Source organism: Lipotes vexillifer, unplaced genomic scaffold (genome assembly GCF_000442215.2).
Source record: "Lipotes vexillifer unplaced genomic scaffold, Lipotes_vexillifer_v1.1 scaffold457, whole genome shotgun sequence".
NCBI classification, from domain to species: Eukaryota; Metazoa; Chordata; class Mammalia; order Artiodactyla; family Lipotidae; genus Lipotes; species Lipotes vexillifer.
The window spans coordinates 190,608-217,104 of NW_006781006.1; the positions used below are offsets into that span (position 1 = coordinate 190,608).

The 26,497-nt window shown below is 44.4% G+C and overlaps 1 protein-coding gene across 2 annotated transcripts in view; it reads right to left on the reverse strand.

The window, feature by feature from the left end:
* The window catches only part of SDC2 (syndecan 2), a 124,199-nt gene that overhangs the window by 5,846 nt on the left and 91,856 nt on the right, over positions 1-26,497 (reverse strand). The window contains exons 2-3 of one of the 2 annotated variants that reach the window (XM_007454419.1): positions 10,608-10,716; positions 2,479-2,615 (exon numbers count right to left, since the gene is read on the reverse strand). In XM_007454419.1, the coding sequence (XP_007454481.1) occupies positions 2,479-2,615; positions 10,608-10,716 (246 nt within the window). The remainder of the gene's footprint in view (positions 1-2,478; positions 2,616-10,607; positions 10,717-26,497) is intronic. The other variant, XM_007454420.1, reaches the window with a different exon arrangement.

Below are 26,497 nucleotides of genomic sequence, written 5' to 3' on the forward strand. Positions count from 1 at the left end.
GTGGCCTCTCCCGTTGCGGAGCACAGGCTCCGGACGCGCAGGCTCAGCGGCCACGGCCCGCGGGCCCAGCCGCTCTGCGGCATGTGGGATCTTCCCGGACCGGGGCACGAACCCGTGTCCCCTGCATGGGCAGGCGGACTCTCAACCACCGCGCCACCAGGGAAGCCCCCTAATGGTTCTTGACTTCAAGGGATTCGGTTATGACAAGTGGTCAAATAAACGAAGCCAGATGCATCTTTCAGCAGCCACACTGGATGACCTACCCTCAGCTGCACCTGTTACTTTTCATTGCCCCTCTTCCCTCTTCTTCCTTTCACTCACTGAACCGAATCCATTTCTGGAGCAGCTACCGTGCACGGAGCCAGGTGTGTCTGCCTCAGCGCTCAGAGCTTCTTCCTCCTTTCCTATCGCGCGGCCTGCGAAGTCAGTGTAGTGCTAACGGCAACGAGCCCTTCTCCATCCGACAAACAGCACTCCAGTCTGGAGAGGGCTGACCTGACTGCTCCACATCTGCAGAAACCCACCCAGCCTGTCCCTCACCACCCCGTGCCCAGGCACCGGGAGGACGGCTGGCGAGGGGAAGAACAACTGCATTCTGGGAAGGGGAGGAGCTTCAATGGGCAGGAAGCCTGCGTGCGTTCCGGCCTGCGGAGGGGTGCGCCTTACTCGGGAGAAGGCCCGTCCCTAACCTTCGTGACGCAGCCTTCCACAGCCTGTCTGCTGCTAAAGCTTAGCAGCACCTCATTTCTAACCAGCAGACGGGTGAGCTCCAAGAGGGGGCACTTGTGTTTCCAAGTTCTCATAAGCAGCATGCTACCCCCAGGCCGCCTGCAAAGCTTCCTGCTGCTGTCACTCCACAGCCTCACTTGGTCAACTGCCTCGGTCTCTCCTGCTCTAACCAAATTCAATGAAGGCTTACTGGCTCTCAGGTGCCACGCTGCATGCCCTCACATTTAACCTTCTCAAGGATCCATCAGGAATGCGCTCAGAGAAGCTAAGAAACTTGACTAGATCTAGGATTTGAAACCTAGGCCTGCTTCAGACTTTAATATGCATTTTCCAACTTAAATAGCTTACCTAGTAGTGGGTAGTCAGCTGGTTGCAGCAGCATGCTAATAAGGCCAAAATCACTGGTGTCACAGTTTCCATTAACTAGTAGCTTTGCTCTGTTCTAAGGCCAAAGACCTTATTTCTCAGTAAGTCAGCTCTTGGAATGAATATAGGGATGTACCCGCATTCATCATTATCATTGGAAGACGTCAGAGTTTACATACCACTGAAGGTGGGCCTGAAAAAACTCTGGGAAAACACTTATTGAGACTAGTACCCGGAGCCTCCTCAGTCCATAACCTGTTTCAGCAGACGTAAAAGTTCACAATGGTTTTAACTCAGAACAAATTCTTTACGAAATAGAAACAAATTTTCTTAGCATAAGCCAAATAAACTGAAAAGGTTTTGCTTCTTAACTGGGCTATGAGTTCCTTAAGAAGGAGTACCCTGTAAAAAAGATTTGTTTATAAGCTACGCCTGGGTGATAAAAGTACTAGGTAGAATTATCTATCAAGCCATGAACAGACGTGGAAGAACCGTAAATGCATGTTACTAAGTGAGAGAAGCCCATCTGAAAAGGCTACAGACTGCATGATTCTAACTATGCAACATTTGGGAAAGGCATAACTATGGAGGCAGTAAAAAGATGAGTGGTTTCTAGGGGCTGGGGCAGGAGGGATGACTATGTAGGCTATAGAGCATTGTAGGACAGTGAAACTAGTCTGTAGGCTACAATAATGGTGGGTACATGCCCATTATATATTTGTCAGAACTGACAGGATGTACATCACCATGAGTGAACCCTAAGGTAAAACTCTGGACCCTGGGAGACTGTGATCTGTCAGTGTAGGTCCATCAGTTGTAAGAAGTGTACTCCTCTGGCACAGGATGTTGATGGGAGGAGGCTGTGCATGTGTGGGAGTCTATGGGAACTCTCCGTACTGCCCACTCAATTGCCTGTGAACCTAAACCTGCTCTGAAAAACAAAGTCTATCTAACAGCAAGAACAAAAAAGCAGTAGGTGGGCCAATGTCAAAACGATCATAAAGAGTAAGGGAGAGCCATTTACGATACAATGAAAAGACCATTTGTCCTTACACAGTTTTAAAGGGCACCTCTCAAAAGGCACAGTCTGGTGCTTCCCCGGTGGCGCAGTGGTTGAGAGTCCGCCTGCCGATGCAGGGGACGCGGGTTCGTGCCCCGGTCCGGGAAGATCCCACATGCCGCGGAGCGGCTGGGCCCGTGAGCCAGCCATGGCCGCTGAGCCTGCGCGTCCAGAGCCTGTGCTCCGCAACGGGAGAGGCCACAGCGGTGAGAGGCCCGCGTACCGCAAACAAACAAACAAACAAAAAAAGGCACAGTCTGTACAATTTTTTAAAAAATGCACATTTACAATGACCTGAGGACACAATGGAAAACAAAACACACCTTTGTCTGAGCAGGGATCTTATTCTGTATCTTGTTCAGAGTCGTGGTTTCCACTCTCGGAGCAGCAATGGTGAACGGAATCTTTGGAAGGGGTCGAGATGTGGTCAGCTCTGGACTCTCTCCGTCCTCATCAGCTCCTGGCAAAAAAACAAAGATGAGCTAAGCACACGAATCAGGACACAGATTTCTACAGTATCAGACAACACTGTCTAAGGTTGACGATGACAGAGCCATGTTCTTTCAAAATACCTGCTCCTCAAGAACTTAGCACAAACCTTCCTGCAGTCTTCATAGCAGTGAAGAGCGATTTCAAGGTGGGTCTGTGCGGAGCCTGGCATTTTTTCTATATTATTATTATTCTGAATGCTCTCAAGTAGCCCTTCTTTTACTTCCATGTTCAGTCTGTCCTACTCAAGAGATTTCTTCCCTTCTATGCTGAAAGGTGCTACATTTTCCATTTTAAAACATAACAACAACAAAAAAGGAACACTGACCCTTTATCTGTGTGAGCTGCTGCCCTCTCTCCCCTTTTTACAACCAGATTTTTCTAATGGTGGTGTGCAGACTCACTGGCCTCCTCCCTCACCATCTACTCCACTCTGTGCTCTACTCCCCCTAGTCAGGTATTCCCTGTCACCACACTACTGGTACTGTTGTGTTAAGGTCACCATTGCCCTCCACGTTCCATATCCAGTGGCATTTCCCAGAGTCCTCATCTAATTGAACCTGCTAGTGCCATTGGACGCTTGTCAACTCTCACCTCCTTCTTGATATACTACCTTTGGGTTTCTGTGGCTTTGACTTCCTGGCTTTCTCCCCTCACCTCTCTGGCTATTTCTAAGTCTCCTTTTCAGGCTCATTCTCTTCTACCTGGACACAAAATATGAAGAGTTCCTTAAGGTTCAGCCCTAGGCTGCTTCTTACTCCACACTTTCTCTCTCACCCGTGGCTTCAATTACCATCTAAAGACAAATGCAACCTAAGTTGACATCATTACTTCTACCACTCCTCTGAAATGCAGACCCACATATCCACTGGCCTACTTGGCATTTTCACTTGAATGACTCAAAGGTACTATATACATCTCTATCATGTTCAAAATACAACTCACGGAACAGACTTGTGGTTGCCAAGGGACAGGGGGGTTGGGGAGGGAAGGACTGGGAGTTTGGGATTAGCAGATGCAAACTATTATTTAGAGAATGGATAAACAACGAGGTCTTCCTGTAAAGCACAGAGAGCTATATTCAATATCTTGTGATAAACTATAATGGAAAAGAATACTGAAAAAGAATGTATGTGTGTGTGTGTATATATCTAATTATATACTGAATCACTTTGCTGTACAGCAGAAATTAACACAACATTGTAAATCAACTACACTTCAATAAAATTAAAAAAAAAAATAGAACTCATGACCTCCTTGCCTCTCCCCTCTACAAACCTGGTCTTCTCCCCATATTATCTTGCAGCGAATGGAACCCTCCATTCCTATAAATCACAGCTCTGGCCCCCTCCCCTCTTCCTTACCACCACATTGAATCCATCACCCAGTTCTGTGGATTTTACCTTTTTATTATGTCTCCACTCTTACACCTTTCTATGGTTCCAGGGCCACCGCCCTCATCCAAACCACTGTAATCTTCCTATCAATCACTGTACCTACCTTCTTCCTGACAGCTCCCTTTCAGTCCACTGTCCACAAACTGGCTGTGACCACATCATCCTCCTGTTTAAAGCTATTACAATGGCACTCCACTGATTTCAAGATGAATATAAAATGCCTCAACCTAGCCTTGTGTGGTCCAGCCCTGGCCTACCTTTCCAGCTTCCTACAGCATCATTTTCCCTGTTGTCCCCTGTGCTCCAGCTGTGGTCCCCGATCTTCGGCCAGAAGCCTTTGCTTTTGCTGAGTTAATTCCTATCTCACCTCCAGACCTCAGCACAAATGTCATTCCTTGGAGAAGGCCTCCCTTCCATATTAGATTAGAGTCTTCGTTAAATGGTTTTTTAACACTACCTTTCTTACCCTAAGACTGCATTTATCAAAAGTCTGTAATGATGCATTTGTTTGTGTAATGATTGACTGAAGTTTCCCCTATAAGACTGAAGCTCCATATGGCCAAGGGATTGTCCGCCAAGTGCCTAACAGAGTCCCAACACCTCCAGACTCTGACCCAGTATTTGTGCAGTAAGGACTGACCACTGACTGCCAGCTGGGCACTATGTTTTTTGTTCGTTTGTTTTGCTTTTTTATCAGAAGAATTTGAGAATGTCTCACATTCAAATATAACATTCTTTTATTTTTAACATCTTTATTGGAGTATAATTGCTTTACAATGGTGTGTTAGTTTCTGCTATATAACATAGTGAATCAGCTATACATATACATATTTCCCCATATCCCTCTGGTGTATCCCTCCCACCCTCCCCATCCCACCCCTCTAGGTGGTCACAAAGCACCGAGCTGATCTTCCTGTGCTATGCGGCTGCTTCCCACTAGCTATCTGTTTTACATTTGGTAGTGTATATATGTCCATGCCACTTTCTTACTTTGTCCCAGCTTCCCCTTCCCCCTCCCCGTGTCCTCAAGTCCATCCCCTACGTCTGCATCTTTATTCCTGTCCTGCCCCTAGGCAATCTTGAGAAAGAAACACAGAGATGGAGGAATTAGCCTCCCGGACTTCTTTTTTTATAACATTCTTTTTAAGCTGACCATTCGTCAAATTTGTAACAACTGAAAAAAAACTCAAAGTTTGTAACTCAAACTAACCTGCTTCCTCGGACAGGAACAAATGATGAATAGCCCCAAATTCCTCACAGAAGCATGTTACAATAACAAGCGGTTCAAAAAGCAAGAGGTAAGATACTGGAAATAGTGCAAAGCTATGAATAAGGCTCATTTAAAAAATATTTTGATATATCGCCTGCCTCTGGCACGTACACTCATTATACAGAGAAGAAATGGTGAGGGTCTATTGGAATAAATATTGGATTTGGCATTAAACAAACTTAGTACTGATTCTGGCATTTATCATCTCTGTGACCTTGGGCAAATAACGCTTGAGTCAGTTTCTTCACCTGTAAAATGGGGATAACAACAACTAAGTCTCAGAGGTGCAAACATAATATGTATGTTTGAAAGCATTCTGTATACATAAAATGTTACATAAATGTAAGTCATTAATAACGATGGCTCCAAATACACTGCTCTTTCATATCAGTCTCCCCAATTTTCCATCAAAGCTTTATACATATGATTGATTTGCTTCTTACAAAAAAAAATTCAATGAGAAACGAAAAATTTTCAATTAAGGGCTTTCAAGACTCCCTTGGTTCACAAGAGTTACAAATACGAACTGCCAAATTAGGAGTGTGGAGAATTTGTTGTGAGAGAAGAGACTCTGTAAAGTAGAAAATTCCCTCAAGTTGGCACTTCTTAAATTAGAGACAGGTGAGTCACCCACCTCAGGGGCTCTTCCACTGCATTTATTATCTTTATTAAAAAGATTGACCCTCCTGCCCAAACCAGAAATCTGGGGACCCCTTTCAGCCCGCTTTGCCTGAGACATCCTAGCCCAGAGCCCAAAGCTCGTTTCCACCTGGGAAACTCCTGCTTACACTTTTACGCCCAGAATCAGTGTCATCCCCTTTCCATCCATCGTGGAACTGTTTCTTTCTCTATGTTTCCACTGCTCACTAAGTCTCTTCTTTTTTAAAAAATAACGTTTTCTTCTACTTATAAAAAGAATACATGTTTTTAAAAAATACATTTTTCATGGATGATATTGGGAAACAGAAATACAGGAAGGAATAAATAAAATTATTCCACCACCAGAGAAAGCATCACTAGATTGTATTTACTGAAGTGTTCCTAGCACCTAGAATGGTGTCTGTCCCCCCGTGTTATGGGTCATTATTAAATAGTTGTGGAATGAATTGAATAAATATCTGCATATCATCTCATCTCCTAATGAGTTTTTCATCTCTTAGATGACTGTTCCACCCTCCAAGGACTCTTGCGCTCTCAGAATGTTCCTTTTTCAAAGTATCCGCTTCTTGTTTCAACGTTAAAGAGCCTTATCACTCCAACTGTAATAAGTTTTTCTGTAAGTTCTCCTCTTACTGTGAGTTTCTGTTCTCTTCCAATTTGGGGGTGTGGGAAGGTCTCTATCTTTCAGAAGTTACAAGTTGTCCTGTAAATGTCTGGTGAGCCTTGGTTGTCTTCTTGTATTTAAGAAGGAAAGGCTGAGACGCTGACTAGAAGCTCTGAGCACACAGGAGAGGTCTGTCAAATGTTAGCATCATCAGTTAGATAGACTTGTGTGTTTTGCTGGAGAAATTGCCATTGCCAGTATCTTGGAGTTGTTTCCTTTGAGTTGGTCCAACTTCCTGGAGAGGGTAAAGGCCAGCCCGTCAGTGTTCCAGGAACTGACTGGGAGAAGACAACTGGGAATACCTCCGCATTAAATAACTCTTAATCTAAGAACTTGTATTTCCTGTTTTCGGTGTGGTGTCCCTTGCCCCATCTGTGCCTGGTACACTCCCAGTCCAAAGACCCTCTGTTTTATTTTCTCCAGATAATAAACCTCCAGTTTTCTCCTGAGGTTGGGAGCATCAGTCCCTTTGCTGCATTATGGTGGGAAGGAATTAGGGAATCTACCTGCATCCTGAACAGACTTTCAACCAATCATCCTGAGTTTAGTACCATTTTCACGCTCCATCTAGTGTCATGAATTCTGGGGCCCTACGGGGATTCTACTGTGGTTGCCTCTTGGCTCTCCCCACCCCCACTACTGGCTAACTCAGCTTTCTCACGTCTGCCAAGCCTGTTACTACTAGCCCATCTGCTTCCCAGCTTTCAAAACATTATGGCCTTTGTCTCCTGTACTGTTTTGTTTGTCCTTGTGAGTTTAGGCCCAATTCCTTTATTGTTGGTTTAGTTGCGTATTGAAAGGTATGTGTGTTCAATCTGCCATATTTAACCAGAACTCTGCACTTCACTCTTACATCTCTGTTGTATAGCACCTTCTTATGTTATATACCCATGACATGGTATAACAATTATTTTTTTCTCATTTCTACATTTTTCTCATCAGACTCTTGGTTCCTTGAGGACAAGGACCTAGTTTTTCATCTGTGTCCCAAGAACATGGCCTAGTGTCTGGTCCACGGTGAATGCCCATGAAACATTTAAGTGAATGGTTGAGGTTTTCATGTCTGCCAATGTCCACCCCTGAGTGCACATATATAGTCTGGTAACATCTTCTCAGCTGGGAAGCACCCTCTAGGCCTCTGGCCATTTTCCTCCAGTCCCCTTGCTCTTCCACTGGATAGCATTACGGGAGTGAGGACAGAGGGAACGAAACCCTCTGGCCAAAACCCGGGGGATCCCAGTCTCCAGCTGGGACTGGGCATCAGCTAGGCAGGGTCTCCTCATTCTGGAGTAGAGTTTTAAGACACAAGGAGGCAGTAGAGCAAAGGAGTGAAAGAGAACACACTCTCAAGCCCAACTCCCTGGCCCCTATCCCAGCTCCATTTCTTTCCAACAGTGTGATCTGAGGCAAGTTATTCAATCTCCCTGAGCCTCAGGTTTTTTCATGTGAAAAACGGAGATAATACAATCTCTCTTTACAGAGATGTTATAAGACTAGGAACAGTGCCTGACATGCAGTAAGGGCTTTACAAATTTTAGTTACAGCTTCTATTACCTTTAAGCTGAAAATCAACATCCCCAGTGCAATGCAAGGAGGTTTCCAAAATCCAGAATGATACACTTCTTTTTGTAAAAAAAAATTAATTTATTTATTTTTAAAATTTATTTTATTTTTGGCTGCATTGGGTTTTCATTGCTGCACGCGGGCTTTCTCTAGTTGCGGTGAGCGGGGGCTACTCTTCATTGCGGTATGCGGGCTTCTCATTGCGATGGCTTCTCTTGCTGCGGAGCACGGCCTCTAGGCGCACGGGCTTCAGTAGTTGCAGCACACGGGCTCAGTAGCTGTGGCTCACGGGCTCTAGAGTGCAGGCTCAGTAGTTGTGGCGCAGAGGCTTAGTTGTTCTGCAGTATGTGGGATCTTACTGGACCAGGGCTCAAACCTGTGTTCCCTGCATTGGCAGGCGGATTGTTAACCACTGTGCCACCAGGGAAGCCCCAGAATGATACCCTTCTTTTTAGCAATGATCTGCCTAAGGCTGGAGCCAAGGCAGAAGCAATGCGGGCCCACATTTAAGCCTCAGCTCGATCCGTCTGATGAGTGGTTCAGGATTTCAAATGACCCACTCCAATCCCTTTTCACCTGGATGGGGGGGAGTGGGGGAGGGGAGGTGCTGCCAGAGGAGCAGGACTGAACCTGAGTCCTTTATATTAAACTTAGGGACAATCTTGGCAGAAATCAGCAAAATGACTTGGACAACCTCCACAAATCTCTAACAACTCTTAGATTCTAAGATCTGTGAAATGGGGACCAAAATGTATCCATATTTATTATTTCCTGGGACATTTTGAAGAAGACAGTTGCAAAGCACTTTTGAGGTGCTAACGAAAAAAAAGAGGTGCCATGAGTGAACGGTATTAATAGAGTTGTGGACTACGGAGAACAACTTTTCACACTCTTCCTGCGTGTGCGTTTCCCCAGAATAACTATTTTTACATGAGGGCTATTTTTACATGAGGACTGCATTGTAAGCTCATTGTTACTAGGTCAGCCACCACCTCTCTTGTCTTTCTCAGTCTTGCTGTTTTCCAACCTAAAACACTCACTCTTATGTAGCTAGAGCTCTCCCAAAGACACAACTGATTTTAATTTCCTCTGGGTCATTCTGAAGCCCAGGCCGATCTGATTGTGAGACATCGACATTCAGCGTAACTTTTACCAAATGTTGAACATAAAATGAAAACTCAGATCAAGGAAGATCCTGGATAAGACTTGCCTAGCATGCTGCTGACTTTGAGTTCCTGACTGGATCATTAACATAGGCACAAGCTCTTCTTTCTCTGCTACCTGGGGGCCAATCCTGGCACAGGTGAAACATTTCCCAGGTATGGTAGACTGCAAAATTGGCCAAATCCTTTATTCCCCCTTGTATCCACATCCTCTGCAATGTGGCCCTGCAGCTCTTTTCGTAAGAGGCGGACTCTGGCCTGGCCTTATAACTGGCTCTGACCCATCAAATATGGTAGTGAAATTGTGCCAGTTTTAAGCCTTGGCTTTAAAAGATTCTGCTCACTCCTGCTTGCTGTTTTGGGATCTCTGCCTCCTCCCTGTGGACAAATGGCTGGCCTTCTGGAGGACGAGAGACCGCATGACCAGAGAGCCAAGTCTGCCCCACTGCCCCAGAGACATGACAGAATCCAGAAAGATCACCAAAGCTGCAAACCCAACCTGCAACTGACCACTGACATGTGAGGGAGCCCAGTCAGGCCAGCCTAAATTGCCACCCTGCAGAGTAATCAGCTAAATAAAATGACTGTTGTTTTCAGCCACTACACTTCGGGGTGGTTTGTTACGAGTCATTACTGCGGTGATAGATAACTGATACACCACTGGAGCTGAGGATATCACTGTACAATCATTTTACCTGGCTACTACGTTCTCCCTCCTGCGTTTGAGCAATACACTAGGAGTAAGAAAGTATAACTCTCCTTGGTCTCACCTATCATCTTTAAGGTAGGGTTGGCAGCTGTATGAAAGCAGTGTCTCAGGGATCTCTTTAAGGGTGGTTTCCATGACATCGCTCTGAAAGCCTTAATAATAAAATTAAAAGCTAATGTTGACAGAACACTGACTACATGCCAAGCAGCATACTCTAAGAGCTACAGATGTGTCAACCCCTTAAGCCTCACGACGAACCTATGTGGGAGGGACTATTATTACCTTCCATTCTATAAATGAGGAAACTGAGGTTCAGCCAAGTTAAATACATTCCCAAGATCTCACAGCTCAAGTGGCAGGGAGCTAGAATTCACACCCAGATGCTGTGACTCCACAGAGCATGCTCTTAACCATCGTGCATACTGCCTGTCCCCTCGAAGTAAGTTCCACTATTGTGTGTGTGTGTGTGCGCGCGCGCATGCACATGCTTACACAAGCACAGAGAACAGAGGTGAGTGTGGACGTAGCCTGCCTTACCCGAGCCTGATGCAGAAGCATAGTCATCGTCATCAATAGGATATACTCCTGAGCCTTCAATGGAGCTGTTGTCAAGGTACATGTCTTTATCAGATGTCAGCTCTGCCCGCTGAGAAAGGAGAGAGAAGGGATTCAGGATGATGAGAAATTAGGAAATGAGCTTATTCAATTCATTGTGCAGGCTTACATCTCAGCGACTACCCGTCCCAATCCCCTGTTCCTTGGAACCCACATTTCCAGCCCTACCCCTCCTTAGGACACCCTGACAACTCATATTACGTCAAGGGCGGATCACAGACAAATGCCCCCGAGGGAAGCCTACAGAACCTAACTCAGTAACATGAAGACAGCTCAGAGGCCGAAGTGCCTATCACGGGCTTATCCCCTTACATCCCACTAAACCTGTCTGAGTTCCAGGGCCCCCCAGTGCTAGTTGGAACCATGTTAAGCATTCCTGTTGTCACAGAGTCACCGTGAGGCCCCTTTACTGGAAAAGCTACAAGACATTCAAATCATTTAAGACTTTCTTGGGGGTGTATTAGGGTGCTTGGGCAAAATCACTACCCAAGGATCCGTCAAGGTCCCTTGGATGTTTGCAGGCCCGGCCACACTCAGAGAGGCATCACCGCAGCCAGGAGCTCGTGGTGGCAGGCAGGCTGTCACAGGGCTTCCTGCCACAGCCCAGACGCACGCAGATGCCAGCACCATACCTCTCGAGGAGCAGGGCCTGCGAGGCTCATGGACCAGGGTGACAGCCCACCGTGAGCTGCGTCTGGGGCTCACGGGCTTAGCAGAGCCTTAACGACAAATGCAGATAAACCCACACAAGCACATTCTTTTTATATTCCTGGCACTTGGTAACAGCAAATCACACAGTGAATATGGAGAGGGATCATTCACTAAGTCGACCAGTTCCACAGCTTCTTAGCTCTTCGGTAAGAATTTTCGTATTACAATTCAACCTAATCCTACCAAGAGATCAAGTCGCATGAATTGGAGGCCGAGTAGATGCATAATTTTTTCTTAAATGGTTTCAGTAAATTGATATTTTACCACCAGTATCTCATGAAAGCCCAGAAACAAATACAGCAATCTGTCAGCTTCTAAACAACATCTGTGTTTGGAAAAAGGCAACACTCATTATTGTCCTATTTTTAAAAATCAAATGGAATGTCTCTTCCTAATAGGAATGACAAAAAATGTTTCCCTCACTACAGAGGCTTTCATTAGATTTCCTTTAAAGCCTTCTGTTCCAGCTGTCACTGGGACTGGAACCTTCCTAGGAGGATGCTGGCCCCGCCCCCCATCACAGCAACACCGTCTGCCCTCAGGTTTCGGCCGCTGGCTGGAGAGGCTGAAGTATCCTAAACCCGAGTCCGTGTTCTCCAGGTGTCAGGGGACAACTGATGGGAAGGTATGGGCGCCCACTCTGTGTGAGCCGCCACATCGGCACATTCTGAGAACTGAGACTTTAATCAGGGACTGGTTTCCCAGTGGCCTGGCCTGCAGGCACTGAGTGACCACCCTGTGCCAAGAGTGTGCTGGAGTTTCCTACTAGAACAGTCAGAGCTTAACTCCGCCCTCTGAGGCCACTCTGCGTGACACGGGTCTCCAAGGCTCTCCCCAGTCCAGGCCTCGGGTGTTTTCCCAAGCTTGTGAACCGACCGTATCAGGAGCCCTGGTTTCCACAGCCCCACCATCAGCGTCACTGAGCCACAGTATGCAGTCAGCTCCTTTGAGGGCGAGGACTGCACCTCATACATCTTCAGTCCACCCCAAATACCCACAATTATGTATCTGGCGTATAGTACATGCTCAGTAAACACTGCTTGGGCTGTTTCGTTTGTCGTCCTGCTTGTATTAAACTTTGTCCTGTGAACCTCATCTGCAGGACCCTGTCGTTCTTTCTCTCAAATCCTGTCTACAAAACAGGCTCTGACTTCTTAAGTCCTTCCATGTCCCCTCATTCCAAGCTACTATTTTGGATTTTGTAGCCTATGGACAGTTTAAGACAAACTCTCAGTGTTATTTTTTTTATATATACATTTTAAAATTTTATTTATTTTATTTTGGGGGCTGTGTTGGGTCTTCGTTGCTGCGTATGGGCTATCTCTAGTTGCGGCGTGCGGGCTTCTCACTGAGGTGGCTTCTCTTGTTGCGGAGCATGGGCTATAGGCACGCAGGCTTCAGTAGTTGTGGCATGCAGGCTCAGTAGTTGTGGCGCATGGCCTCTAGAGGACAGGCTCAGTAGTTGCGGCTCACAGGTTTAGTTGCTCTGCGGCCTATGGGATCTTCCCGGACCAGGGCTTGAACCCGTGTCCCCTGCATTGGCAGGTGGATTCTCAACCACTGCGCCCCCAGGGAAGCCCTCAGTGTTATTTTAAATTGTTGCCCCTCAGCAGAGCACACTTGGAGAAGGCAGGGCCTCAATGCCCTGTGTGTGCTCCCTGGGCCTCTAAGACTGCATGGGGACTCAATAAATATTTGTCAATTGAGATTACCTAAAACAAACTGGCCTTTGACTCAGGCTTCAGAGATAACACATGTCACAAGACCCCTCAAGTTGAAATCTTTCCATCTGAAGCCTGGGAGATCACTGGCCCCAAACCTCCCACACACATGGCATGGCACCTGGCTTAAGTGACCTTGAGTCTTAAAAGCAGAAACCCGTTTGCCTTTTCTTAACATTGAACGCCTTTTTCCTCCTGGCTCTGTCAAAGAAGTCTGAGGTGGCACCGGCCACACGAAGATATTTAATCCCTCCTTGTAAACCGAATTTCTATTCATTAGGTGACCCAGTTGTCGGACGGACACGTCTGTCACACTCACAGGCAGATGGGCCAAAAACGTCTCCCAGAGGATTCTGGCCACCGCACAGTTCAACCACACGGGGAGGCTTGACAAGCAACTCGCTTCTCCAGGACAACCGGCTCCTTAGGAAGAAGCTTTCAGACCTGAATTACTTGGGGTCAGGATGCATGTAGAGAAGCTGGCTTGCCCTCGGGCTCTGCAGGGCTCCAGGGTGGTCCTGCGGCTGACTGGATGTTTAATGTGCTCAAAGGCAGCTAAAAGTATTTGTTCCTCCAGCATCCGGTGTGGTGCAAATAATGATGACCTCACACTAAAAGTTAACTCCTGCTCTGATGTCCGGGGCACCAAGCACCTAAGAGGAATTACCAATATCTATCCTTCTACAGAGTCCAATTTAAGCAGACTCCTTTTCACTCGGTAGCAGATAATGCTCAAAGAAACACCTCCACTGTCCTTCCTTTTAAACAGAAACCACCTTCACACACATGACAATTCCTTCGGTGAAGCCTCCGCAGTCTGTGGAAAGGATTGCTGCAGTTAACATGCCCGGAGAGGAAAAAGAATTCTGCGTTGACATTCCCTGGGGGCAAGGTGTGCATCTCTAGGAAGCCAAGAGAAGGGGTGACTCAAGGCTACTGCTTCTATACCAGCCAACTGCGATGCGCCTCACTAAGCAGAAAACCCCAAGACACACTGAACGCTCTCGTGTTCGATGAGACAGAGCCACTGAATGAAAGGAACCAGGAGGAAATGGGCAGAGGCACAGCCCAGGGTGTGGAGATGCAGCCTGACGGTAGGATTTCCCAATGAATTTGTTTCATTTGGGACCAGCCATCTCTACGAGGCAGCGCCAACACCGTTGGCTAACAGGGCTCAGAGTACAAGCTGGAAGAAAAACAAAGCTGGTCTTTCAGACCTTTCCCCACTTGGCTGATTCAAGACGTGCATGCAGGAGAGCAAAGGGAAGTGGTAGAGAGCAACTGGGTACACGAGAAGGAAAACTGACTGCAGCACGAAACGGAGGTTCAACCATGGAAACTGAGCTCTAAGTTGCCTTCACAGAGGAAGCATCTCCTCCCAGAGGAGAAGGCCCACTGCCTGAGTGCTGGATCCCCACATGCCTGGAAGGCAGGCAAGATACACGTTTGTCTCCCAACTCCATCCCTTCTTTTCTAGCCTTCGAACCGCAGCAACGTCATCATGCTGGGTCCAGACCATTACAGAGGCCTCCGTACTTAGCCACCGCTCAAGACGTTGTCTTTGATCCCACTGTCTGCTGAGGGACTATTCTTAAATATGATCGCATTGCTCCCCTGCTGAAAAAAAACCCTTTAGTGGCTCCCTATCACCTATAGGACGAAAGAAAAATGCCTTTTCCTTGAAAGAATACCATATGACCTCACCTGCATTTCCAGTGTCAGCTGCTGCCACTCTCTCTGCCCAAACCCTGGGCTCCATGACAAAAACACTCCACTCAGAGACCTGGTGACACCAATTTCCTTTATACAAAACCCCTAAGAGGAAATACACTCCGCTAAGGACAGAAAATTGAGGAAAACAATGGTGATCTAGGCCTCACATACCTGAGAATGGTGAAAACTAATATTCTGACAAGACGGTTCGGCCCAAACATACATGGTATTTGTAATAAAAATGAACAGAGAAAATGCTGATCCAGTGCCTGGAAGACCACAGTTGCACTAATCTCGATTTTAGTAAGGAATATCACAAACCTGCCCGCTTTCTCAGCAAAGAAAATCGTGGGATGGCAACTGAACAAATCTACCTGTTGGTTTTTTCTTGTGAGGTAAAGCTTACATCGAACAAATATCATGTTTCAAACTGCCAGGGTGGAAATCTGTTATTTAGAAATTAGAGGTCTTCCTTGAAAGATACACTGCCTTATCTACTAGATGAATGTCCTCTAAATGCCTTAAACTAGTGCAAACGGATAAACAGTGGTCAAGATAATTAAAGCTCAAAGCAGTAGGTGTTAAATTCACCTTATGGTGGAAACTTAGGTTGATAACGAAGTCAGAAAGTAGAAAACCTAACTATTTATGGATACCACTCCCAGACCCAAGCTTCAGAAAATTATCCTTTGGACATACAAATTAAATATTCACGTGGCCTGTTATGACATTCTAAATCACATCTTAGATAACAAACACCTGAATGGTGTCTCTTAGTTTTAGGATAAAGGCACATCCAGTCCTGACTTAGACTCAAATGTATATTAACTTTTATGGTGATTACAAAGCACCAAACTGGCTGTAACTTTACCTTATTTTTCCAGAGGTGACTTAATAAACTATTTTATTACTAGCTAACACACACTGTAAAAGAAATAATAGTTAAAATTTTCTCCCACATAGTCCCACAGAGATGATACACTTGCCCTTAAGATGAACTTGCCAATTCTGGCCTAGGTAGAGCCCAAAGGAACATATAATCTTAGAGCTTGACTGGACACTACAGGTATCCAGATGACTTATTTATTTCAAAAGTGAAGACACAGAACACCACAGTGGCAAAGTCACTTAAAATCACCCAGTCTAGTTGGTGGCCAAACTAGAGCCCAAAACTTTTGCCTCCTAATTCTTACTATTGCACTGTAATGTCCTGTAACATGAAGTCATCAGAGCCAGTCAGCCTGGGGTTCAAAAGGATTAGCTGTAGCTAATGGTTAACTGTTTATTATGTGCCACGTATTCTGTGCTAAGTGTTTCATAAGCACTGGCACATTGAATCATCTCAACAATCTCCACTGCCGACCAAGGAACTGAGGCTTGTCCAAAGACAGACAGCTCAGAAGTGGAGAGCAGGGGTTCACGTCCAAATCTGGGCTTCAAAGTGTGTGGTCATTGAGAGTGCTGGCCATGCTGTGCCTCCCCCCAGCCCCCCTTGTGATTCACACACAATAAAGGTCCTGAGAAGAATTGTAATAAAGAGTCCTGTTGAACTCTGCTTGATCCAGGACTTTCAAACTTTGGCCATGGAAATTCTCCAACCCACCCCCTCCCCGAAAATCTATTTAACATCTTTTAGAACTAGTATTCTTGGCATCACAGATGGGGAAGAAAATCTGTGTGAAGAGTTAGAATTCTAGCTTAACAATTTCTTCTCTGCCTAACTTCTTGCAAACTGCCCATGTGAAGGATGCCAACTGCCATTCATTCATTTTTAGTAATACCTTCATCTCTATCAGATGTCCCATCCAAACCAAAGATGTAATGGAAGGAAAGAAACCTATGTTTATTGTTGGGAAAAGATACTGCTGTCCTTGAATATGTGAGATATGACTGCATTATATATTTCCAGGCAACTGCTATTGTATTTACCAAACACTTGTTTACGGAAAACTACCTGGTACCTAACAATGTCCTAGGCATATTCTACTAACCTGTATATAATTCCCACAAAAGCTGAGGTCAAAGGTGAGGTCACACATGAAAGCAAATTCTTAAATCCTTACTTAAGAAATCCTTAAGAAAGATCTTTAGCTCAGACCTGTTTCAAATACCTAGACTAGTCCTTAATTACTAGTCCTTATAGCTTTTTGCTAAAGTTTCTAACTTTAAGAAATACTTCAGCATACCTTCCATAAAGTGGGGATTTAGTCTAAATTATTTACTGGTGCATATTAGGAAAATAAATCCAATGCTGAAAAGAAAAAATCAGGTTTATGAGGGTAGAATCACATCTGGGTGTGAATGAGGCAAAAAGATGACTGGGCTGCTCATAAAAATGTCACATCAAAAAATCAATTCTAAAAAAGTCAAATCATCGGCAACTGTGGAAAATTTCAACTAGTTCCATGAACCTTTTGAAACAAACCAAAGCACGACAGATGACAGAATTCCTACCGTATCTATTTACAGTCCTGCAGGTCTGAACCACTCATTTGGAATTGACCAGTCATGGCGGATTTTCCTGCTGGACACTGTATACAGAGTGGGAATCTTATCTCACCACTTAGAATGTACGTTCCTTGAAGAGGTCCAGGAACCAGGAGCAGGTCTGATGTTTTCTGTATCCCCTACTGCTTTAGAGCCAGCATACGGTAAAGGTTCAACAAAGAGTACGAGGGGTCACATTTTTCTGAAAGGCTAAACCCAAGCTTTAAGCCATTTGGTGAAAGGAAATAACCATGTATTTTAAATAAGTTAGCTGGTTACCTCACATCAAGGAAAACTCAACCGATGTACTCTTACTATGTCTCTTTTTAAAAAGGGAGATCTGGGGGCTTCCCTGATGGCGCAGTGGTTGAGAGTCCACCTGCCGATGTAGGGGACACGGGTTCGTGCCCCGGTCCGGGAGGATCCCACATGCCACGGAGCGGCTGGGCCCGTGAGCCATGGCTGCTGAGCCTGTGCGTCCGGAGCCTGTGCTCCGCAACGGGAGAGGCGACACAGTGAGAGACCCGTGTACCTAAAAGAAAAAAAAAAAAAAAGGGAGATCTGGAATTCAGCCTTTTACTGTGAGGAGAACTAACAGAAAGATAAGTATGACCTTAGAAGAATCCACCAACTCATTAAGAATGCCTCCAATGAGCCGGGTACAACACTAGTCTCTGAAGAACATTTAAATGGCTGAAAAGTGTTTTAAAAAGTAACACTGAGTTAGTTTACTTCACAGTAGAAATCTTCCTCTTTGTTTAAAAAAAGAACTGAATGTGGTTCAAAGTACTTAGATTTTCTAGCCAACAAAGCTCAAATAAAATCTTTCTCTAATAAAACACTCAGTCCAATAATCAGCATGTTAAAAAAAAAAAAGCAAAATAATCTTGCCAAAGGATTACTTGACTCATCTCAATTTATATTTATGATTCAATAGAATCCATATCATTTTCACCAAACATGCCTCACTGTAGGTATATTGGTGCATCTGGAGCTTCAAAATTATTTTTCTCCTTACAACGTTTGTCTGTTGAGTCTACAGTACGGTACCTGGCTCAGTAAGTGGTTTGTTGGGTAAATTTCAACCATCCTCTCAGATAGGAGGACCCAGAAAATCCTGTACGCTTATTTAACTGACTGATGCAACCCTCCTCTGCCCCCAAGCATTATGACACACAGAACAGGCAGGATGCAGGTCCCCAGTCCCATTTCTCTTTAATCCAGACCTTGGTAACAATGAACAGCCCTGATTACACAGACTTGTTGAGAATATGCTCATCTACCAATAATCATACCACTGGCATATCACTCTACAAACCCCCATGTTCCAAAGCCCTTAGTTTCTATAAGCCACCATTTCATGAAGAAAAGCCCTCAACTAAATAAACCAAGCAGAAAGAAATCTAAACCTTGCCCCCAAATTCTTGACATACTTTATGCTTTGTCACCTAGAGAAACTACAGGGACAACTAATTAAATGCAAAATCTCTCACCTGGAGAGAGTTTCACTTTATGTCCTTCCATAACTTTTGAATTTCGAAACATCTATACTAGAAAATTCAATCAATATGTTTTTTCTTTTTAAATCCTCTTCCTGAGATTGGTTTACTGCTAATAGTAAACAAAAACCAGTCTTCCTCTTTGGGAGCAAGGAAGTCAACCGGAAGGTAGGGGGTTAGGGGTAGGTAGTGGGGGGACAAAAGCGTAACACACCAAAACTTCTTACTTCTGTTTGTGGTAAAGCGTTCAGATTCTTGATCCAGAGAAGGGAAGCCACCTTTGCCTTGAATTAAATTCGTCGGCTACAAAAACAGGGCTCTATGAAGCAAGGTATATTAAAGCAACGCCCGGGATGCAGAGTGGGATTATGTTGAATATGCATGACACACAAAGGGAAAATGTTCATGACTTACAGATGTGCTCCAAGTTGTGCTTTCTTCCTTTTTTGGAATATCAAACAGAGGGAAGCAAGAGGTTTGCAGCCATGTTATCATAAGCACTGCTGCCTCTCCCCCTCCGAAACTAGAATATTCCAGTTTTTATTTTGCCATCCATATGACCACAGTTTAGAGTAGGGTAAAAATAGAAGTCGTGTGGGCCTAACCTGAAAACTCCCAAGTGCTGGAGAGGGTCAGTATTAATATATTCTAACTGAAATAACGAGATTCTGTTTCCTGGTGGCGTTTGACAGGAGAGGCGGGGGGCGGGGGGTGGGGAAAGAGATTTGGAATTTATTTCTCATTCAGAAGTGTTTTGTAAAAACTACCATAATGGAACAGACTCCAAATCAAGCACAGGAAGCCAACAGGCTCTGGTTTAGATTTAATAATTCACTCTTTAAAAGGCTTTTCATCTGCTACAATTTTAGGCCCCAAGGCACAACCACATATACTCTCCATCCTATACGGGAGCTGACAGAGTGCCACAGGATGCCTACGGGACAGAAAAATGGGAAAGACCAGTCCAAAGGGCACATCACGCCCTTCCAGGCTCCAGCTGATGCTGGAGAATGAACCTGCTCTTAGCAGTGAGCAGCGGTTGGTGGATGGAATTTCCAACTGAGCCTGTATTTCAGGTCTAATCCAGCACTGAGTTTGAACCTTGATAGGAATATGGGAAGCTTTACTGCGGGACTGTCAAGAGAAGCTTTATTTAAAAGATGCCAACTAAAAGAAATGGGCACAAGTCCTTTGGGAAGCACACTGGCAATGTGTTTTAAGAAGATATGAAATCTTTCTTACCATCTGACCAGGTATTTCTACTCTCAGGAATCATCCTAAGGAAATATTCTAAAAAGAAGGAGAGGTGGGGTGTTTACTACTGCATTAAAGCGAACTCACTGAGACAACCTAAATGCAACCCTAGAGGGGTAGCTGTGTCAATTGTGTATGATACGTTAATTTCTCAACACAGCCATTAAAAATCATATACCACAGAACAATGAGTAAAAAGTTTAGCCAACACACTATATTTAAAAAGCATATATTGCTTTAATATTTTCTAATATTACAACACTTAAAATTTCATATCATTTGGTTAAGCACTGAAAGGGGAGTGGAAAAATGAGGAGGTGGTGGCTTGTGAATGATTTCATTCCTAATTGATATTATTGTTATATTTTCCAACATCTATATGCTGCTAAAGGCACAGAAAGCACAAGATCAATGGAAAGGGCCAGCGACCAGCTTCCAAACATCAACGGTAACTTCTAACAGTTAATGCATTCAAACAGACAGGTACATACATATATAAAGAACCCAAAGAAGGCATCATGGAAGTACATGGGTGTATAAGTGACAAACACTAACAAAAAAAGTGAACACTTCGGAAAAGTGCCACAGAGTCATACCACAGTGTTTGGGCCACTTCCGATGCAGTTTAACTGAAGCCATAAAGGCAAAAGGTATAGTAAAATGGATATTCAATCACAAGATTCTAGGTTCTAAAATGTCCTGGGTCTAATTACCCATCTCATTAGCTACTCTTTGCTCTTGAGTTATTTAAAGCAAGGAAGACACTCCACATCAAGGTGAGGCTGCCGGTGCTCCAGTCAACAAGCTCCCTTCCAGCTTAGTCCCCACTTGCAGTGGCCACTACCTGACCTGGGAGCACTGTGCCCCCGACACACCTCCAGGGCTGATGTGCCAGTGAGCCCCCAAGATGTTTCGCGTTGTTCCTGGTTTTCAGAGTCCATTCTGTTACACTGATCTCGTCTGTCTACAAGGGGAGCCTCTTGTTCTATCTCTCCTTCTGCTGATTCCAGAGAGCCTTGGATTGGCACAGTGACTACCTGATCTAGGAGACTTTTTCAATGAAGAAAATGTCATGCGGTTACTTCCTTACGCTGGAAGACTCAGAATGTGTCAGCACTTATCTAAATAAAAGGAACAGAGCTACACAGAAGGGGATACACCCAAAGGGGATGAGAACACGGATTTCAAAAGTGGAGTCAAGGGCTTCCCTGGTGGCACACTGGTTGGGAGTCCCCCTGCCGATGCCGGGGACACGGGTTCGTGCCCCGGTCCGGGAAGATCCCACATGCCGCGGAACGGCTGGGCCGATGAGCCGTGGCCGCTGAGCCTGCGCGTCCGGGAGCCTGTGCTCCGCAGCGGGAGAGGCCACAGCAGCGAGAGGCCCGCGTACCGCAAAAAAAAAAGTGGAGTCAAGCTGTTCTGAACATGGGCTTTTGTAAAATTTTTAATTTTATATTGGAGTATTGTTGATTAACAATGTTGTGTTAGCTACAGGTGTACAGCAAAGTGATTCAGCTATACATATACATGTATCTATTCTTTTTCAAATTCTTTTCCCATGTAGGTTATTAAAGAACATTGAGCAGAGCTCCCCGTGCTATACAGTAGGTGCTTGTTGTCTATTTTAAATATAGCAATGTGTACATGAGCAGTGGGCTTTTAATACCTAGTGCCAAGTCACAGCGGCGGCTGCACCGTAGGCCGAAGGATTATTCACATTCTTGATTATCTACTGGAAAAACACTCTGATCCTGTCCCAGGCACATAGCCCCTGGCCCTGTATTTCTTCTTGTTATATAAAGAAACTGTTCATGACCGAACTTTCCAACCAGTAAACAATGAAGGCCAAGCAGCTTTTAAAGAAATGATTTCCTTGATAGAGGAAGCGGGGAAAAAGTTTAAAGGTATTAGAGTCCCATTATGAAATCCACTGTGGACCCTGCATGGAATTTCCCAAGAAATGAAGCCTGAGCTCCCTGACAAAAGCACTTGTTTCACAAGGACCGTTTACAGTCACGTGACCTGTGCCATCTCTCAAGCGAACGCATTTTAGAAAGCGCTCCTGTTGGTGTTCTCAAGTGTTGTTTATGAGTTATTTATCTGAAGATAACATTTACAGTCTTGTCGTAGGAAGAGGAAAGGAGATGTGTGGATAGTCATATTTTTTTCCAGAAACAGTAAACACTTTATTGGCTGTTCAAATTATCATGTGGGCAAAGCCTCCAAAAATCCAAAAGGTAACCTAATCCACCCCAGTGCTGCCTGTCTTTCTGATCTACCTCCATCACAATCTATCTATGAAGACATTCTGACATTCTGTTGATGGAATCGTAACTCTTATTCGTAAAATACGAGGATGTCAAAGATGAAGGGAAAAACAGAGCCTGCAAGATGGTAAAATTACATACTCAGTTAAAAGATAATATTTAAGAAGCTCTTTAGAGAATATATTGAAAAGAGCCTGTCATTATTTTTTGCACCCAAATGAGGCCAATTCATGGTAATTCGCTAGTGATAATTAAAAGTCTCAGCTGGAACACACATTCATAAGTACCATTTCATAGGAGACATAGCACTTTGTTTTCTAAAAATATGGGAGATAAGGAAAAGCAAATAGTTAGGAGTCAAAAACATATCAGATCATCGCAAGGAATTTTTTTTTTTTCTCCAGGTGAATCCAGTAACAAAAGCAGCTTACTAGCTGATTCCATCAGTTCTGAAGCAAGCCATACCAAAAGCCTCTGAGGTGATTTAGCACCCAAGTGTGCTAAATTATTTTCTAAAAATTCCCATATTCCCCAGGATCTTTTCTTCTTCCCAAATTAATGGGCCACCCCATGCTGCGCAGATGCCTTCTGCAAAGCAACCAATGGCAAGATCTATGTAAAAAGCCCCGCCTTTTAGGATGACAGCCGCCTGGAGCTACTTGTTACATCTTCATTTCCTAGAGATCACAGGGTCTTACTGAGAATTAAAGCCCGGGGAGCCCAGTCCACATTCATGGTCTCTCACTTGGGTCCTGTCACAGCCTTTTGAGATGGGACCGGTTTCGAATAGATGGAACTGCTCCGGGCACCCCGCTGCCACTTAGCGCCTCTGCCCACAGAGTAGAGTTTATTATTTAATTGGTACAAGATGAGCAGGCAGCCGGAGAATAATTCTCTCCTGGGGCTCACAAGTAAGAGACCCAAGGAAGATGAGGCCACTCCTCACTGGCCTCCAGGCCACAGCTGAGGATGTGGAAGCTAGGGGGCTATCAGTTTCTATCCTTCCTAACTTGGACTGGACCTACCTGCCTTTGGCCAACGCTCTGCAACAGAGATATACAGATACTTCCATCTCTCTCTTCCAGCCGCTTACACACAGCGGGTAGAAAAACCACTTGCTTCTTGCCCCTCCTGCTTTGGAGGCTGAGGAATTCGGCTGACTGATGGCAGCTGCCAGGGTAACCTCTTCGGCATGAGGCCAACAACCCCTCACCTAATAGCCTTTCCCCGCCTGGCTGCCCTGGCGTGCCGGTGCGGCCACAAGCCCTTCATTCAAGTGGTCACACGGCAGCGCAGACCCCGTGGAAACCCGCTTGGAACTGTTCCAGCTCATACCAAAGAAGGAGGCTTTTAATACAGATTGTTCTCTTAAAATCCTTTACAGAAACAGCTGTAGGCAATCGTGCTGGGGGGGGGGGGCTCTGTAAAAAGCTGCCACTCGGAAAGCCCTAATATTGATTCTTTCCCCTTGCATGGCTTTTAAGAAAGCAATCCCATCGGAAGAAACCGTAATCAATTTCTTGAGACTTTGCTAACACGAAACAGTGTCTAAATTAAAATATACTTTTTAAAATTAAAGGAAAACCATAGTAAATATAAGAAATCCATCCGTTACCCTGCCTTTTATTCAAGGGCCAACGTGTTTGTTTTCAAAGAAAAGTCAGTTGAACAAATGCAATAATTATTAAATACTGATTAAATCTCAGCAACTCTTCTAAGAGTTGTTTAGCAGGTGACCCTAGCCGAAAGATTAAAGGGAAATCTGTCTTCATTTGAGGTCTGGCATTTCCAATTCTTCATTTGCAAGATAATATACCATTTTCTCTGTGCCTATTCTTAGAGAAAACTATCAATTCTGAGCCTGTGTTTACAGACAGTCATGATTCCAAGTGGTCACATCCTGAATGGACGTCCAAATACCAGAATATTTTAAGTCTTTTCATAGGAATTCTGGTAGATATATTATTCTGTCAAATTTGCCTTTCCACATGCGGCCCTCTTAGAAACCCAAGCATGTCAAAAGGTGAAAAATCAATATTTAAAGCTACAATGTGCAAACAGAGCAATTTGGTGTTTTCAGTTGAAAATTATATTAAAAACCCTCACCAACATCAACAGCCGATTTCTAGATTGAGCATTAAGGAAAAGCACAATTTCATATAATGTCTGTTATCTGTACTTCTATTTAGAAGAAAAAAACCTAAAGACTTTATTGAAATGCCACACATAAAATGCATACAGAATTCAAATCTGAGTAGACTGCAAAACCCCGTAACACTCTGTGTCAGCATGGCACTTACCACGTGAATGAAATTAGACCTGATCACATCCAAAGAGCTGGCAAAAAAGAACAAAACCAAGAAAACTTAACTGTCATTTGCTTTGCTCCCAAATAAGAGTAATCTCAATTTCGAGGGAATGAGCTACAATTTCTGTGGCAAATATCTGATATTTGTTCGGGTTTCACATTCCTGGCATCCAAGGACCATAGGCGTTTACTCAGGGGTGGGTATACAATTTGCAGATTTATCAGTTGAGAAGTTTAACTCCCTCTCCACACCCAACCCAACCCCTCAAATTAGAGAAGGCCCCTGCTTTTCCACCAAACTAAATAAGCAAGAACTCAAGAGTTCTATAAAACTCTGTAACACTAGCTGATCAAGGGACTAAACCGTTGGCAAGCTAGGCCTCCTGGGGTTGTCACACAAGGAGGATTTCACAGCTTCACTGGCCTGGGCAGCCTTTTTATCCCCAGTAAGTTATTTTAAGCAACTTTTCTCCAGCAAACAAATCTCTGGCCTTCCTCTCTTCCATTGTAAAATTGTTACAGCTCAGAAACAGCTAAGCATTAAGGAGAAACCAGAATCGGCCTGGTCAACTCATTGCAATCCGCTCCTTCCATTTGAATGCTCTAGATCAGGGCTGTCTGATACAATTGTCTGTGATGATGACAATGTTTAAGACATGCCTTGTCCAAAATGGGAGCCACTAGTCACATATAGCTATCGAGCAATTGAAATGTGGCTGGTGCAACAGAGGCACTGAATTTTTTATTTTATTTACTTTTAATCAATTGAAATTGAAATAGCCACACGTGGCTAGTGGCTACTACAATGGACAGCGCAGTGCTAGGGAGAAGGTTTGAACTGTTGTTGGAAGCCTGGGCATGTCAAAGCTGTCTGCAGCTGCTGGGCTAAGCCGCTGTGGGGTTAAATGCTCTCTCCTTAAACAATAACTGCATATTAGCAGAAATCAATGCCTAACACAGAACTGCCTTTTCCATCACAACACTCCCTTTGCACTACACACCTGTCAGAAAAAGTAAGGATTCAATCTAACTAAGTCATTTAACAACTATTGATTTACCAGACACCTACTATGTGCCGGAACGCTCTATCATCTATTTAAAAATAACGACGACCTAGAGGGGTGGGATAGGAAGGGTGGGAGAGAGGCTCAAGAGGGAGGGGATATGGGGATATATGTATGCATATGGCTGATTCACTTTGCTGTACAACAGAAAGTAACGGCATTGTGAAGCAATTATACTCCAATAAAGATGTATTAAAAAAAATAATAAAACAGTAAGCTTTGTGGATAAGCAAAGTGTGGTAGCGCCAAACAGTGGAATAGTATTCAGCGATAAGATAAAATGAGCTATCAAGCCAGTAAAAGACAAGGAGGAAACTTACATGCATATTACTAAGTGAAAGAAGCCAGTCTGAAAAGGCTACACACTGCACGGTTTCAACTATATGACATTCTGGAAGAGGCAAAACTATGGAGACAGTAAAACGTCAGGTGTTCGGGGGAAGGAGGGACAGATGAACAGATGGAAAGTGAGATTTTTAGGGCAGTGAAACTATCCTGTGTGAAGCTGTAATGGTAGATACATGACATTAAGCATTTGTCAAAACCAACAGAACGTGCAACACGGAGTGTGAACCTTAATGTACACCGTGGACTACAGCTAATGATAATGCACCAATATTGGTTCATTAATTGTAACCAATGTATGCAATAATAAGGGAAATGGGCAGGGGCCTGGGGGATATATAAAACTATATACTATCTGTTCAATTATTCTGTAAATCTTAACATGTACTCCCCCCAAATAAAGTCTATTAATTATCATGACGTCCAAGTCTCTGGTGAATTCC